Source organism: Sander vitreus, chromosome 10 (genome assembly GCF_031162955.1).
Source record: "Sander vitreus isolate 19-12246 chromosome 10, sanVit1, whole genome shotgun sequence".
In the NCBI taxonomy this organism is placed as follows: domain Eukaryota; kingdom Metazoa; phylum Chordata; class Actinopteri; order Perciformes; family Percidae; genus Sander; species Sander vitreus.
The window spans coordinates 20,446,070-20,462,877 of record NC_135864.1 but is presented as its reverse complement, the minus strand read 5'-3'; the positions used below and the strand labels follow the sequence as shown (position 1 = coordinate 20,462,877).

The window sequence follows — 16,808 nt, the reverse complement described above, 5'->3', positions numbered from 1 at the left end:
TGTTCTCAGTTGGTGCTCTGCCATGAGGGTCCTAAGGGACATTAAATGTCAATTTATAATTTTAAGACCTCTTTTCGAGCATCTGTGTCATTTGAACCCTCCTCTAGATGTGTATTCTTGTTCAAAGACTTCCTTTTTTATAACCTAAATATACGGGTCAATTTTGACCCGTAAAACCACAGATGTCACTACGGTTAATAATATTAAGTTGAAAAAACCCACAAGCAAATTATTTTGGAGGTGTTTTGTAATATTAGTCTATTGTAGTCAAATAACATAATTACCCATTGTCTTCATTATTGGAATATGAGTGAATAAAAAAAATAAAAAATTGTAAATGTATATTTTAAGAGGAAAGGTCCATGGGGCCAAAAACATACAAACATTTAAAACTGTGTTTACATGCAAATTAATACAAAATAAGTTAGCTATGAGGTGAAAAACAATAGTGGATGATAATCGTTGTTTTATTAATAAGCCTATTTTGGGCTGAGTTAAATCACATGTCAATTTTGACCTGCAAACACAAAAGATTTGTGCAGCTTTCTAACACATTACAAGGGTTAAAGCACGTCTATGGTCCAATCTACAGTGGGTACGGAAAGTATTCAGACCCCTTTAAATGTTTCACTCTTTGTTTCATTGCAGCCATTTGCTAAAATCAAAAAAGTTCATTTTATTTCTCATTAATGTACACTCAGCACCCCATCTTGACAGAAAAAAACAGAAATGTAGAAATTTTTGCAAATTTATTAAAAAAGTAAAAAAAAACCTGAAATATCACATGGTCATAAGTATTCAGACCCTTTGCTGTGACACTCATATTTAACTGACATGCTGTCCATTTCTTCTGATCCTCCTTGAGATGGTTCTTCTCCTTCATTGGAGTCCTGCTGTATTTAATTAAACTGATTGGACTTGATTAGGAAAGGCACACACCTGTCTATATAAGACCTTACAGCTCACAGTGCATGTCAGAGCAAATGAGAATCATGAGGTCGAAGGAACTGCCCAAGGAGCTCAGAGACAGAATTGTGGCAAGGCACAGATCTGGCCAAGGTTACAAAAGAATTTCTGCAGCACTCAAGGTTCCTTAGAGCACAGTGGCCTCCATAATCCTTAAATGGAAGAAGTTTGGGGCGACCACAATTCTTCCTAGACCTGGCCGTCCAGCCAAACTGAGCAATCGTGGGAGAAGAGCCTTGGTGAGAGAGTTAAAGAAGAACCCAAAGATCACTGTGGCTGAGCTCCAGAGATGCAGTAGGGAGATGGGAGAAAGTCAACGTCAAAGTCAACTATCACTGCAGCCCTCCACCAGTCGGGGCTTTATGGCAGAGTGGCCCGACGGAAGCCTCTCCTCAGTGCAAGACATATGAAAGCCCGCATAGAGTTTGCCAAAAAACACATGAAGGACTCCCAGACTATGAGAAATAAGATTCTCTGGTCTAATGAGACCAAGATTGAACTTGTTGGCGTTAATTCTAAGCGGTATGTGTGGAGAAAACCAGGCACTGCTCATCACCTGCCCAATACAATCCCAATAGTGAAACATGGTGGTGGCAGCATCATGCTATGGGGGTGTTTTTCAGCTGCAGGGACAGGACGACTGGTTGCAATTGAAGGAAAGATGAATGCGGCCAAGTACAGAGATATCCTGGAAGAAAACCTCATCCAGAGTGCTCAGGACTTCAGACTGGGCCGAAGGTTCACCTTCCAACAAGACAATGACCCTAAGCACACAGCTAAAATAACAAAGGAGTGGCTTCGGAACAACTCTGTGACCATTCTTGACTGCCCAGCCAGAGCCCTGACCTAAACCCAATTGAGCATCTCTGGAGAGACCTGAAAATGGCTGTCCACCAACGTTCACCATCCAACCTGACGGAACTGGAGAGGATCTGCAAGGAAGAATGGCAGAGGATCCCCAAATCTAGGTGTGAAAAACTTGTTGCATCATTCCCAAGAAGACTCATGGCTGTACTAGCTCAAAAGGGTGCTTCTACTCAATACTGAGCAAAGGGTCTGAATACTTTCCGTACCCACTGTACCTGTTCAGCTCCAGAACAGTTTCTCTGCTGAAGAGGTATCTGGAGAGAAATAAAGCAGGATCTATCATAACATCATCATAAGTAAATTGAGTCTCTCCCTATGGTCTGACCCTTCAACGTACAATATGTAATTTCCTGCCGTGTGTGTGTGTGTGTGTGTGTGTATATATATATATATATATATATATATATATATATATATATATATAAAGAACCTTTTATTTTCCGCTAAAAAAGCAATCGCCCATTTAAGTAATCAGATTCTCTTATGGTGTTGAATTTGCTAAAACAGCCTTTTCTACGCATAATTAAAATAGCAATCCCTGCTCAGCAGAGCTGCACAGAAAACTGATGTTATCCAGTCTAAAAATAGTGTGCGTTGTTTGAATTACAGCAATTTTGGTCTAAAACGTCATAGCTGAAACTCCAATTGTGCAAAGTAGGTCCAGCAGACTGTGTTTGATGTATTCACGAACACCGCAAAGGAAATCTCAAGAAGAGCCCTCTAATGTTGACTGGTTGTAGTTAGACACTTCAATGAGATTGTGGTCTGGATCTCTGAAGTACAGAGAGGTGATGGTCCCCACAGCTCCACTCCTCTTCACTGGACCCTCCTCTATCTCGACCCCACAGACCTGCAGAGATCAACAGAAAATGACTGTGAGCATTTCAGTGGCATCTTCATCCCTAAATGGGAATGAAATGTGACATGCAAAGCAGAGTAGAAGTCAAGTGGTTTTAAAAGAATAGCCACTTTACAAGATTAAGATTGACATTAGTAAATTAAGACAGTCTGTAGGAAACAGGTGAACGACCTTCAGATGTGCAGCTACTGTAGCCAGGGAGGTTTTGGTGATGAGGCACAGGTCTGCAGAGCCTGAGGTTGGATGCTTGGCTTTGGGCTCAAACTCCTGACCCAGCTGGTGAAGGTTAAATTTCTGCTGCCCAAAACCCAGGGCCTTACGGTTTCCCTTGAAAATGCAGAGATGGCATGTGTGGGTGCTAAGAAGTGTCTAAAAGCTCAAGGTCCCAGGTTATAAGTGACCGAGTGGAGAGATGCTATCAGCCGACAATCAAAGCCTGCCATCTAGTGGATGTTCTCTTAAACCAAAAGAGAGCATTTCACTTGTCCTATTACTGACATTATTAAATAATTATTAGCAATACTTAATCGCTACTACTACTCATAATAATAATAATACATTTAATGTACAAAGCACCTTGCATACCTTGAAAGTGATGACCTCCATACCAAGAACTGAGGTATAAAAGTTGATGGTGTCTGGCACACTTTTCACCGTTAGAACCAAATGATCCAGACGGCTCACTTCAACTGGACAGGTTTTTTTGAATCTGACAAGTGTTTGGATGGAGACAGTCTACAAGAGAAAAGACAAATTAATTATAAGGCTAAACAAACGTAATAGTCGACGAAAAGGTAGGCAGAGGGTATTGTAATTTAATTTAGCATTAACAGCGCCTCTGCGTGGTCAAAGTAACTTACCGCATCCTGTAAGCATCTGAAAGGTGGAATTCTTGTAGTTATTAAAGCGATTAGCAACAAGTTAGCTAAATCCACTCCATAGACATTTTACATCCTTTGAGTAAATTTATATTATGTGAACCCGTTTTTCAACTCGGTAATTTAACTATCGTAGCAACGATGTATCTAAAGGAAAGTCTTAACTGCCGTTGTTTCAGTCCTTACAAAGTGACACGCTAATTTCTGAGAATTATTGTAGCGTTAGCTGAATTAGCAGATAATGAAATAATTACCTTGAAACTGTTCTTCTGAAAGTGCAACAAACGACTCCCAACTGCCCGAAGCGCCATCTTTGCCGTAGTCTGACACTATGGACACGGGTCCGGTATTTCCTTGTTTTTCCACCACTGTGGACTGAACTAGGAACTAGCTGCAAATCTACATAACGTCACGCCGTAGCACCGTGTAACGACTGAAGGGGCAAAAAAAGAACACCTTTTTACAACAAAAAAATTTCTTCCAGACTTCACGATGTCTGGTTCTAACAAATATCATACTAATAAACATACAACATATTTATTCTTTATTTGTCAGTTGGAATTAATGGGGATTTTCACAAAGCCTACCAGGAGGGGGTGCTGCTAGTAAAAACACTTGTTCCCCACGTGTCAGTGGCCAAATGCATCATAAATGAACACACATATTTAGTATGTTAAATAGAGCACAATGGGTTTGATCTAATAAGGGAACATCAACTATTCTCTACTTGCACTTAACACCATCAATCAAAGTCATTAGGATTACCTTTAGTGGACCGTGTAATAATTGACATTTAAAAAAAATCAAAATATGGATATAAATGTAAATTTAGACTGTTAAATATATAAGGTAGAAGTAATGATAACTATTAAGGTGTGCACCTGAATGCAGAATAAAATTAATGACAGTGCGTGTACAGAATGCCTACCAGCAATGCATTTTGTAGCATTAACAACTTGTTTAATTCAGCGGTTAGTTTTATTTAACACCCAGTTCCATACTGCACTGGGTGACACAGAACAAGGCCACAACTAAAGAATGGCCTAAGAGGAAACATACATTTCATTTACATGTTTATGGTATTCAACAATGACAACGTCTTGCATTCAAACTTTTATGTCCCACAAAGGGAAGTAATAATCGGGGCAGAGACATCAAACAGTAGAACAAGAAACATGACAGGATGGCATTAATAGTGATGCTCATTTCTTCCTTTAGCCAATGTTCCTGTTCATCAACAGTGCTATTAAAACCTACAGAACTTCTAAATAAAATAAAATAACTTCAACACATGTTTTAAAAAGGTAATAAGTCTTCATTTAAGATTTTAGCCATTAACAACTGCTTTTTAACAATAGCATACATTTATATCATGGTTTGTATTTCCCTACTTTCACTTAAGCATGTATTGCACACTGATATGGAGCGTCTGCTCATGGGGCAGGAGGAGGGCACAGTGGGCGAGCATCTTGACTTTCTACTGGAGCCCTACTAAGAGAGGACAATAATGTGAATTTTTCAGACTTGGTTAGTATTTGACACTCCGTTGGATTAATAACTTAATTTGTCACTTGTACCTTGATGTAAACCTCCAGGTAAACACATCTATTCTGGCTTGGGTTGACATTTCATTTCAAGTCAATTTCTGATAATTTCAATCCATGCCGATATCCGCTTAGAGAATGTTATTCATCAGGCAATAAAGACAATCCAATATGTTAGTAAAACAATAAAGAATAAGACCAGTAGCTAATGGATGTCAGGACAAAATGAGTAAACATCCTTTTACACTTGGGGGGAAAAAACAAGTATATTCAAATGTTTAACATCATGCCTGTCGGTATATTTTGAGGTGGAAAAATTCACATGCCAACAACTTGATTTCAAACAATTCATCACACAGAGTTTTCATGGTATATGCCACCCCAAAAAAGTACTTTGTTTCTTTTAGGTGTACAAAAATGGAGAGTACAAGTCACTAGTAAATGACAAACCAATTAATGTCCAACATCCTTTGGACATCACAATCTTTAAATAATTCTTCTGTGTACACTGATACCACCTATTTGTTAAACAGAAAGTATAGGGATGCTCTGATAGAGTAATTGCAGCCAACATGACCCTAATCTTTATATGAGATAATCTACAATTCAAAACCAATTCACTGATACAAAGTATGATCCAAAATTATTTTTACAAGCTTATTTACAGCTAATACTTTGAACTGGTGTAACTAAGAACTGTACCAATGCCCAACTTCTGGTATAGGGGGATAATACAAAATAGCAGATGTGCCTGAACTACCTGCAGGTGTGCAGCATTTATAAAACAGGAAATTCTTTGAGAGCTACCGGCCTGCTTATGTACATGGCTTGACGCCATGCAACAAACTCCTTGGTCACTACAGGTTAATTCAAACAGCATGCATTGCTTGTGCCTAACTTTGGACTGCAATAATAAATGTCTTACTAAAGACTGAACTTGTCCCGATGTCACTGTATGGAGCACCGCAAATCAAACCTGACTGCATTATGATCAAACTCACAAATGGTATGAAAGAAATACATTTCAACAGTGGAGACACATTTCCTCAAAGCCTCTTATGGACTTGGGATATTAGATTACTTAGGTTGAGACAAAAGGCCTGCAGTCTTTTATAAGCTACACCACGCTCTCTCGGTTGGCCGATATCAAGACAGCTCTGCGGCAGATGGGGCAAGTAGAGTTTTCGGATAGCCAGCGATCAATGCAGTGCACGTGGTACTCATGAGAGCAGGGCAGCTTACGTAGCTTGTTACCTTCAGCATATTCTGTTATGCAGACACTGCAAGTTTTCAAGGCATCAGTCTCACCAAAGTTGCGCATTGAGAGGTTGTCAATCTGCTCTTTAGTCAGCCCTTGGGGCTGGTCCTCATCGTCATCATTTAGGAGGAAGAAGTGGGCAAGTCGCAGGAAGGGCAGCGAGCTGGGCTCCTCTAGGCTGATAGGTGGTCTAGGTCGAGCCCTGCCACCAGAGGCAGGTGGAGCAGTGGCAAGGCCCTCGTCAATATCAGCCTCTGCTGTCCTTGCTCTAACTCCTGTAGCCAGAGGTGGTTCATCAGCATCGGCAACAGGAGCGGCAGCAGGAGTAGCAGCATCTGGGTTGTTGAGGGCTTCAGCCAGATCCGCAGGTGTGTTGGCACCACGGTTTGAATCTGAAGAATCAGAGTCTGAATCCATGAGGTAGCCGAGTTCACCAAAACCAGTCATAATCTGCCTAATCATAGATTGGAGAGCCATTGAGGTTGCCTCTCCCAAACCTGCATCAGAGATTCTTCGGATAGGGATGCGTATAGTGCTGACGTAGGTCCTCACACCAGCCCGTTCAGAGCGTGAGAAAGTCCTACGAAATCCACCACGCTCACTCTCATAAAGAAATGTGTTGTTTGAGTTCTGGGAGCGCGAGCGGGTGCGGCTAGCAATGCTGTCTCTTTGGCGATATTCGCCAGGACGCACACGACGAACCTGGAGATCAAGCATAATAGTAGGGGGGCGGCGCCCCGCTGCACCCCCTTCCCCCCCAGCAGCTTCTCCTTCTTGAGATCCCACATTTTGGGCCTCTGGGACCGTTTCTGCGCTAGCCCTAGATGGCTGAACATCACTGTCAGCAGTGCTTTGCCTAGAAAGAACATGTTGTCGAGTCCGAGAACTGCCCTCCACTTGAGACACAGGGGGAGCAATGGTGGCAGAGTTCAGGCCTTGAGAGCTGTGAGCATGACGTGGATTAGGGAGACCATCCAGCTGATCCAGGTTGAGAGGGGAGCGGCTCCTGGCTGTACGGGCCCTAGTCCTGCGTGGTTCTGGACTGCGGCTGCGGGCTCTTCTTTGTCCTCTGCGTGGAGAAGGAGAAAGTGGGGGTTGTACAGGCAGGGCGGCAGGTGAGCTGGGAGGTTCTCCTAAAATCTCTTGTGAAACAACTTCTTCTAGTTCAGGCTCTGGTTCTGGCTCCACTGTGATAGCCAATTCCTCTACAACTGGTTCTTCTACCACTTCCGTCTCCATGGGTACCTGTGGTTCAGCATTTGCCACCTCTGGTTCAGCATTTGCCACCTCTGGTTCAGCATTTGCCACCTCTGGTTCAGCATTTGCCACCTCTGGTTCAGCATTTGCCACCACTTCTTGACCCTCTGGAGACTCCTGGGGAGACTCCTGCTCCCCCTCAGCAGCAGCCTGCTGTTCAGCCAGGTTGCGATTCACACTGATTTCCAGGCTAAAGCGAAAATCGCCACTGTTTGGGTTGGTCTGGCTTACAGCCCGCCATGACTGGTTTCCACGATGACCGGTTCTGGTTGTGTTGCCTGTGCGCCTCACTGTGTTTAGCCAGTCTAAGAGACTATCCCCATTGGCAGGATCCTCAGAGTTTTCGGGTGGTTCTGAAAATTAAGAGTTATTAACAAGTGACAATTGATATTAGAATTTTGAGTCAAAAAAACAAATGGGAAACTTACCAACTGGATCTTCTCCACTTTCAGTACTGGGGGCACTAGTACTGTTATTCGGCTGTTCCGGACCATCCTTGATTTGCTGTAGTCTACTAAACAGCTCATCCTCTGTTACCTCTCCTGAAGGAGACATTACAAAATAAAACGGTCATTAAAAAAAGTCACATATTCTTTGATATTTTTTACAACCTTAATTTTCCTATGTTTTTGTGTCTAAGTGACTCATAGAAACAACAATCTATGACATTGGTCCAGTATTAAGCGAGATCGCTGCAGTCAGCAGCAGCGAAACAAGCTACAATGTAAGTTAATAGGGCAATTGTGCAGCAGAAGTATAACTTCACAAAAGTGCTCGTTTTGCCACTGACAGGCTCAAATTAATATTCTAAGTGTCTGACAACATTATGGAAAGGATATCTAAGGAGGTCGACCTTTCTGTTAACGAGTAAGATCCTTTTTTTTAAACATAAAAACATCTGCGAAATTGCGTTCGCTAAACCCACCAGACTCCATGTAAATAAACAGGTTTTATTTATAATCATATTAGCATTGTAAAATACACTAAATTCAAAGTCGACAGAAACAAAATAAAACTATTAAAGCAGTTTGGGGTCGTCTTTTCACTTTTCCAACCAACTCTAGTTTTGGTTGAAATAAACTTTTCTAAACATTTATTTATTTTTTTAATAAACACTTTTATTTTTTTTATTTTTTTTAAATGGAGTCTGGTGGCTTTTAGCGCTAGCGACCTCAGAGCTGTTTCTGGTTAAACAGAAAGGTCTCAAAGAGGTTTTAAAAAGGTCTCTCTCTGTAGGGATCCTTTCCATAATGTTGCCAGACACTTAGAATAATAAGCTAAGCCTTTTAGTGGCAAAACAGCACTTTTAGTGGACCAAACTGACGCTGAACATTTGCCCTATAGGGTTACATTGCAGTCCGGTCTGTGGCTGCCGCTTACAGTGTTAACGCTTAATACTGGACCAATTTCAAAGATTGATGCTCCTATCAGTCAGTTACACACAAAAACATAGGAAAATAGGGTCCAGGTTGAAAAAAACGATAGTGTTCAGTACACTTCACTTAATTAAAGGTTTATTACCTGGGGTGCCCAAAAGATTGTTGTCTCTCATGAGACGATAGTCCTCATCACTGAGATTGTTAACAAACTGGTAGAAAGCCTCTTCCCTGTCCAGGCGGTCCAGCTGCCTTCTGCGCTGTGACTCTGGCTGGTCACTGCCATTTTGCTCTAAACTGTCAGACCCTTCCATCGATTCAGAAGGGAGGTTAAGGGATGCTCTCCAATCTTCAGCAAGATCCAGCTGCTGCAGCAAAAACAAATTATAGCTCATTGATCTAATAAGAATACTTAGATTTAGAATAGGATTAGGCAAACAAGATTCACCACCAAAGGCCAAGTATTTCCACTCTATTAGCTATGATGAACGTAATGGCCGAATCAGTGCGTTACTATCAACCAGGGAAATTGTCATCAAAGGAAAACTTGGGTCAAAATACAGCTCAATATTTGGGAACACGGACCCAGTAGCTAACAGAACTGTCTACATTTATATACATGAGACACTTTTTGGCTAGCATTCTAATAAAACTTCACTCAAACTACTAAATGTAAACATTTTTCCCATCAGCTAAATGAACACCAAGGCCGTCAATACATCCTGGACCATACTTTACTGTAACATTACATGCTTTAACAACTTTAACAAAGTATGCAGTATAAGCTCCTTTTTCCATTTTGAGTGTATACCACCACCTGCAGGATCATTTAAGTTTGTCAATCATTCTAAATACCAGCTGATACATATGTATACAATACCATTTTTGACTAATGACCAGAGCAAATGATGGAAGAGATGATTATAAGGGATATATTTTTTAAGGCTAGACATAAAATGCACAAATAAATAAACAAAATGAAACACCAAGACAACAAACGCAAAAAGTCATCAGCATGGAGCACCTCTATTAATGATTTTGAATAATCATTTTGAGCGTGGCTCAGCATCTGGCGGGAGCATTGAAATAATCAAACCTTTAAGCTTTCTGCAACCAATACAGTAAACATTTATAAAAGAGTGTGAACATTTTATTTAAAATATTTAAAAAAAAATACATATGTTTTTAGCAATGTCTCTTCTATTCCTTTTACAAGTCTGTATGTTTTTGCTTGGTACGACAATATCTCAGCATCATGTTCCGTTTAACATTTTATCTTTTCTTTAATATCACAAACCAAACCATATCCATAACATTAACTACTCTTATAGAGTGCATAGCCAAGTTTTGGTGAGCAGTATATGGAGAACTAAGATCTCTGTGAGGCCGGCCCCCCATGTCATCCAAAAATTATTAAAAACACTGCTATTCGTCTGTGCTACGTTTGGGCCGTAAAAATTATGGTTTGTGCTGTTAAGGGTTTTAAGTAATTAAACTTTACATTTTCTGGCCAGTGACATCACTCAGCCCCTATACTTGTCAAAATCTCCCCAAAATGGTCTCAATCGTTTGTGCTATATTTGTGCTGATTTGTGCCGTTAAAAGAAACATTTGTGCTACTACAGTTTTTACGTTATCAGGCTTTATTTGTTACTAGAGATGGTCCGATACCATTTTTTGCTTCCCGATACCGATACCTGAACTTGCGTATCGGCCGATACCGAGTACCAATCCGATACTGGTGTGTCATATATTTTATTATGTTTTAACAACTGTATACTACTTTCCCTGTATGGATGTGATATGATTTCTATCTTTGTTGTCAGCCTGGCTCAGGTTAAACTCTTTGTGAAACATGAACAAACACAAACGATGAAACCCCAGAACTTTCTTTTATTATCCAGTTTGACAGTCAGTTATACTGAACATAAATAAACTACTTTAAAGTAGATTTTCTTTCGGGCTTTATTACATGGTATCGGATCGGTGCATAAACTCCAGTACTTCCCGATACCAGCGTTTTAGGCAGTATCGGAGCCGATACCAATACTGGTATCGGAACATCTCTATTTGTTACACGCTTGACGTCACCCAGCCCCCCCATCTACTTTGTTGTGTTAAGAACAAACTAGTTAATTTGCATGCATAGCCTATTGAACTGAATTTGTGGTGTTGATAATGCTAACATTTAGTGAACACGAGCTGAACTGTCATTCTGTGCTTCAACAATCTTGGATTGTTCTGATTCAAGTAGCCTAGGCTACGGAGGGGAGTCTCTTGATCAGAAAAGGTTAAAATGCCAGATAAAACAAGCTAACTACTAGGGATAGGCTAAGCAAACTGTCAGCTGACACAAAGCAGGTTGTACTTCCTGAGGAGACTGCGGTCTTTCAACATCTGCAGCAAACTGCTGTTGATGTTTTACCAGTCTGTGGTTACCAGCGTCCTCTTCTACACTGTGGTGTGCTGGGAGGGCAGCATATCCAAGGAGGACACCTCCAGACTGGATAAACTGATCAGGCGGGCCGGCATGAAGCTGGACTCACTGGTGACGGTGGCAGAGAGGACGACACTGGACAAACTGCTGGACATTACTGACAATGCCAGCCACCCCCTGCACACCGTCATCAGCAACCAGAGGAGCCTGTTCAGTGGAAGGCTGCTCCTTCCCAAGTGTAGGACCAACAGACTCAAGAACTCCTTTGTCCCTCATGCCATCATACTCTACAACTCCTCACTTGGGGGGAGGAGGAAATAGAATAAATAGGGTAAAGAGGACAGGACAGAACAGAACAGGAAGGAAGGGAAGGTAGCCACTCACTCATTTACTGTGCAATAAATTAATAATCTACTCACATACATACCTGGACACTAACAGCTCTTAACTGCTAATTTATGCTAAATTTATTTATTAACTGTACAATAACACAATACCATACATAGCCCTATATATCTCTTTATTTATCTGTAGTTTATTGTTTGTTTACTTTTTGTAAAAAATATTTAGCTAAAAGTTTATTGTCATTGTTATTCTTATACTGTTTTTTTCTATACTGTATTCTTAATTTTTTATACCTCTTTATTTAAAGAGTGTTTTGTATGCTGCTAAAATCTGCTGCTGGAAATCTAATTTCCTTGCGGGAGTCATCCCAAAAGGATCAATAAAGAGAAGTCTAAGTCTAAGCTAAATGGTGGGGAAATCTCTATCAATTTTGAGCATAGAGAATAGGCATGGTCACTACTAGAGGAGGTAGAGTCCTAAATATCAGCAGGGTTGACCATTCACCAGTCACCATTTCTTTAATTCATCTGAAGAAAATTATGAATTATGTCCTTTTATCACACAATTTGTGTTATTTTAGTTCAATTAGTGCCTATGGCATGGACATCTTGCACATCTGACACGGCACAATCAATTTTGAACAGGTTTTGAGCAACATATACTACCACCCAGATGACCCATTTTTCAGGGGAAACCTTGAATATTTCAGGAAAACAATGACAAAACGAATTCTACACAGGATGGCTCCATAGAAGAGTCCAGGTGCTAAAATGGCCTGTCTGCAGTCCAGATCAGTCCAATAGGGGTGCACGATTCAGAAAATGTCACGATTCGATAAAAATCTTTAGGCTCAATATTCGATTCAAAATCTATTTTCGATTAAAATTCGATATTACTTTATATGTCTTCATACAAAAATAAAAAATGCTGCAACTAAAAACTGCAAAGTGCCAAGCTTTGGCCAGCTTTCAAATACATTTAATTCAAGTATAAAATAAAACTATTAAATATAAAGAGCTTTTCGTTCAGAGTTCGGTGGGAGTTTGGAGCATTGAAAGAGTGTGTGTTGGTTAACTGGCATGTTGGGTACTTTAGGTTGTTGTTCGTCCACGTCTTTAATGGTAATCTTTGAGTGATGGCGTACCATGCGAGTTCTCAAGTTTGTGGCGTTTCCAAAATACTCAACTTTCGCTTTGCAAAGCCTGCATATAGCATGATTCCTATCAAGTTCCGTCTTCCCCTCGAGGTTATAAAAGCCAAAATGTGCCCAAACTCTCGCCTTCAATGAGGATGGAGCAGGTTGAATAATTCTTTATGTGAGGTTTCCCCATTGTTTGCGCCGACTAAACTACTTCTGCTGCACTCGTTCTTCTTTTGATAACAAGTGCCCAGGCGTCAGTGTGAATTCGACTCAGCGCCATCTATGGGAATGACGAGCTAAACTCATTTCAGGACAATAGTGCCATTACAAAACGAAAATAAAATAAATAAATAAATAAATATGAATAGATTTTTGGAATTCTATGAATCAATTTTGAATCAGTAGAGCTTGAATCACGATACGAATCGATTTTTTTGCACACCCCTACTGTCCAATTGGGGGCATCACGGACTGAAAAACATGATTAAGAAGACCCCAGACTGTTGAGCAGCTGAAATCCTATATCGGGCAAGAATGGGTCATTTCATTCTCAAAACTGGTCTCTGGTCTCCCAGTTCCTAAACATTTACAAATGAAGAATGAATGAAGAGGTGAACACTGTGGTAAACATGCTCCTGTTTCTGTTTTGACATGTTGCTGGCATGCACGCGTGTAACATAAAGCCTGATAAGCGAAAAACCGCAGTAGCACAAATGTTTCTTTTAATGGCACAAAACGTAGCACAAACGATTAAAACCATTTTGGGGAGATTGGGATAATTATGGGGTGATGATGTCACTGGCCAGAAAATGTAAAGTTGAATTACTTTAAAACCCTTAACAGCACAAACGATAATGTTTACGGCACAAACCGGCACAAACGAATAGCATTGTTTTTAATAATTTTTGGATGACATGGGGGGGGCAGCTTCACGCAGATAGAACTAAGATGCAGGGTGTCAGATACATGGAGATCCTGGATATTATTTTTTGTACTATTAAAATGGTGGCACTGCTTAGTAAGGGGTTCGATCCCCGGTCCTGATATTACCTTTCTGGAGTGGAATGTGTCCTCCCACTATAAAGACTTGCATGCTAGGTAACTCCTGCCATTGCCCTTAACGTAGGTACTGGCATTACAACGGGAGTTAGTCCTCGGGCAACGGACTATGGCTGCCCACTACTGCTAATTAGTTAGGATAGGTTGGCAATTAAATTATATATTAATAGAACTGATAGTAAGTTGCGACCGGATCGCCAATCGACACAAACCTATCAAAGCAAACCGACATGCTAGCTAAGTTACAATACACACAGCGCTAGCTAGCTAAGCTAAGCTAAACCATTGAGTTTGTCGTAACATAAAACGTACTTTACCTTAACGCTAACATAATCAAAATGTGGATGTGTAACAGCTACAATGAACGTGAATTATGTGAGGGTTTTGTATTTCTAAGTCCTACGGGAAAGCCAGTGTGTTGGTCAAAGTCGAGATAAAAACAAAATGGCATCATCTAGCTAGCTTAACTTACATTAGCTAGCAAGCATTGTACACGGTTGACAACACTGACAACTTCAACCACAATTAGCTATGAAGATGACCCGCTGTTTAGTAATATGTGAAGAAAATAGTGAACGACTGGTAACAGGTTGAGTGTGATGCCATGTGTATCGTCGGCAAAAAACAAGCTTCTCATATGACTAAACAACCCTGGTTGTGTTGAGCTTGCATTACGCTAAAGCTAGTTAGCTTCCATGTCTACCATAAGCTAACGCCAACTTAGCTAGTAACTTCGTGATAAGTGTCCTCAGTTACTTTGACGTAAGTACTTGTTTCGTACAAATCGCTGGTGTTAGAAAACATGACGTGGACTTGATATTAGTACTGTTTTTTTTCATTACTGAAAAAAAAAAAAACACACACACAAGGTTTTCATTAAAAAGACATTGATGCAACTGTTAGCATCACCGCAAGCTAACGAAGCCAGCGACGTCAACCAGTGACGTTCACAACCAGTAACCAGAGCGAAGAAGCTATTAAGTAAATATACAATATGTCACCAACTCGCTGTTATATTACCTGTTCGATTATGTCGGTAATCGTACCTCCAAATTGTTCTTATATTATCACAAAACCGCTCGACTGTTAAGCTAAGTGCGATTTCAGGTTTCCATTTTTTTTCTTTTAGGAAGGCTACAATGATCTTCCGGAAACTGAGGAAATATGCGTTTTCCCCCAGTTTCACCTTCCAGGTAGACATCGGCACTGCAATGAAAGTGGTTTGAGTTTACGTCTCACATCCATGCAACCAGGTTTCGTCTTTGTTCTTTTACTTTTACAGACTTGCTAGTTTATTCTATTTTTTTTTTATATATAAGATTCAGTTTTCTTTTTCTGTGATTTTTGAATTATGTTTTGAAACTAGTTAAAACTAATTAGTTGTATTTCAAATAGTTTTTAGTTAAGTTTTTTTGTTATTATTATTTTCATCAAAACATGGGGAAGCATTTTAGGTGTTTGGCCTCCCTTGCATATTCTGTTATTATTTATATTGCTCTCTTATTTGTGTTATTAAATAAATGAAAACGTGGCGAATGATACGGGATGAGTTGTACGTGGGGCTGCCTGAAAGACTGATCTGAGGGCTAAAAAATCTACCGTCACACAGAAGAGCAGCTGAAAAAGGATGTTTGTGTTGGACAGTGTGTGGTTTTCAGCTGTAGCGCCACGGTGCGGTTGTAGATGCAAATACTCTTACCTTCTGCAGAATCCAGGCTAGACGACAAAAAACCCACTACAACATTTATCCCCAACAGCATTCAGTGTCACATCATAAATTGAAGCAACTAATGTATTTTATAGTTACTGAAGTAGGATTATGTCATTATATAGTAATATTTAAATCTCATTTTGGCCATTTTGGTATACAATGGTTTCCTTGTTGAACAAAGGCAATAGCCTACACATGGTCAATGTTATAGACAGGATATCTGATAGATTTTCAAATGGCAATCAAAAGTGCAATACCTAAAATCCTATGTGACTGTTTTGCATCATTAATGCATCTAGTCTCTTGTGTTAAAAAGTCTTAGAAATGTGTATATATAAAAAATGTCACATATCCAAATCTATATGTTATAAAATCAAGAAGACCATAACATTGATTCACTTTAAACGATAGTTTAGTTTCTTTGCAAAGTAGAGTGTTTTCTGCCATTGAGGTTAAATTTCATCTCTGGTTTAAATACTAAAAATATTGCCAGAAAATTGTACTTTTGCTATAAGCAGTGACTTACTTTGTTACCAACTTGATGTCACGCCTCCTGTCTGTTGTTAATCTGTATTCTTTACAACATTTTAACTGTTGTAACTGAATTTGGATTTTTTAGTTTTTTTATTTCTTTACACATGCAAAATGTGAGGCACAATTATTTTGTGTGGTAAAGGACTTAAAGCCAATGCAACACTCTAAATGGCAACTTAATGTATCCATGTGAAAACATAAAAAGGTCTAGTAGCAGAGTCAAAGTCAAGGGGAATTGTATACATATCTGTTTGTCTGTGGAATTATCATTTTTAGAGGAATTCACACCCCAAGCTTATAGCAGGCCCCGGACTTGTTGTGGGTGGAGGTGGGATTGTATTGATACAGCAGAATGCCAGAGGAGACCCTGATGACCCGTCAGCAGTAGGTGGCATCTAGTTACAGGCCATTTGTAAACCAACTTGCAAAAACTAGCAAGCACAACTGCAGCTACCATCACAGAAACATATTCAGGAAAATTTAGTTATTCCTCATTTTTGCCTGGAAATAGACAACTACCAGTAAAGCAATAGGAGGCTATTGAGCAGTCGTTGAAAGTCTCTGCAATGGCTTGAA

At 40.0% G+C, this 16,808-nt stretch overlaps 2 protein-coding genes across 3 annotated transcripts; both read right to left on the bottom strand.

Annotated features, from left to right (window-relative positions):
- Nucleotides 1–327: 327 nt before the first annotated feature.
- glod5 (glyoxalase domain containing 5) lies at nt 328–3,947 on the bottom strand. Its single transcript, XM_078260838.1, has 4 exons — nt 3,825–3,947; nt 3,278–3,427; nt 2,864–3,019; nt 328–2,683 (listed from the first exon to the last, which is right to left on the bottom strand). Exons 1-4 carry the CDS (start codon nt 3,879–3,881, stop codon nt 2,540–2,542), a joined length of 507 nt encoding a protein of 168 aa, XP_078116964.1. The 5' UTR covers nt 3,882–3,947; the 3' UTR covers nt 328–2,539.
- A 561-nt stretch (nt 3,948–4,508) lies between these two features.
- On the bottom strand, nt 4,509–15,146 carry rlim (ring finger protein, LIM domain interacting). Of its 2 annotated transcripts, none has more exons than XM_078260836.1 (4): nt 15,008–15,146; nt 9,151–9,373; nt 8,058–8,171; nt 4,509–7,982 (listed from the first exon to the last, which is right to left on the bottom strand). In XM_078260836.1, the coding sequence occupies exons 2-4, from the start codon at nt 9,317–9,319 to the stop codon at nt 6,232–6,234; spliced, it is 2,034 nt and encodes a 677-aa protein (XP_078116962.1). In that variant the 5' UTR covers nt 9,320–9,373; nt 15,008–15,146; the 3' UTR covers nt 4,509–6,231. The 2 variants fall into 2 exon arrangements, with proteins under 2 accessions (XP_078116962.1, XP_078116963.1); XM_078260837.1 differs by having other exon boundaries at nt 9,151–9,370.
- Between the last annotated feature and the right edge of the window lie 1,662 nt (nt 15,147–16,808).

Bases quoted from the DNA above. Each gene is read 5' to 3' on its own strand.
- glod5 (XM_078260838.1), bottom strand. From the start codon at position 3,881: ATGGCGCTTCGGGCAGTTGGGAGTCGTTTGTTGCACTTTCAGAAGAAC. The intron at 3,428-3,824 runs GTAATTATTTCA...TTTCTCTTGTAG, and splicing joins TTCAGAAGAACAGTTTCAAG to ACTGTCTCCATCCAAACACT. The intron at 2,684-2,863 runs GTCGTTCACCTG...TGATCTCTGCAG, and splicing joins CAGTAGCTGCACATCTGAAG to GTCTGTGGGGTCGAGATAGA.
- rlim (XM_078260836.1), bottom strand. From the start codon at position 9,319: ATGGAAGGGTCTGACAGTTTAGAGCAAAATGGCAGTGACCAGCCAGAG. The intron at 8,172-9,150 runs GTAATAAACCTT...TGTCTCCTTCAG, and splicing joins CAATCTTTTGGGCACCCCAG to GAGAGGTAACAGAGGATGAG. The intron at 7,983-8,057 runs GTAAGTTTCCCA...CTTAATTTTCAG, and splicing joins AAGTGGAGAAGATCCAGTTG to AACCACCCGAAAACTCTGAG.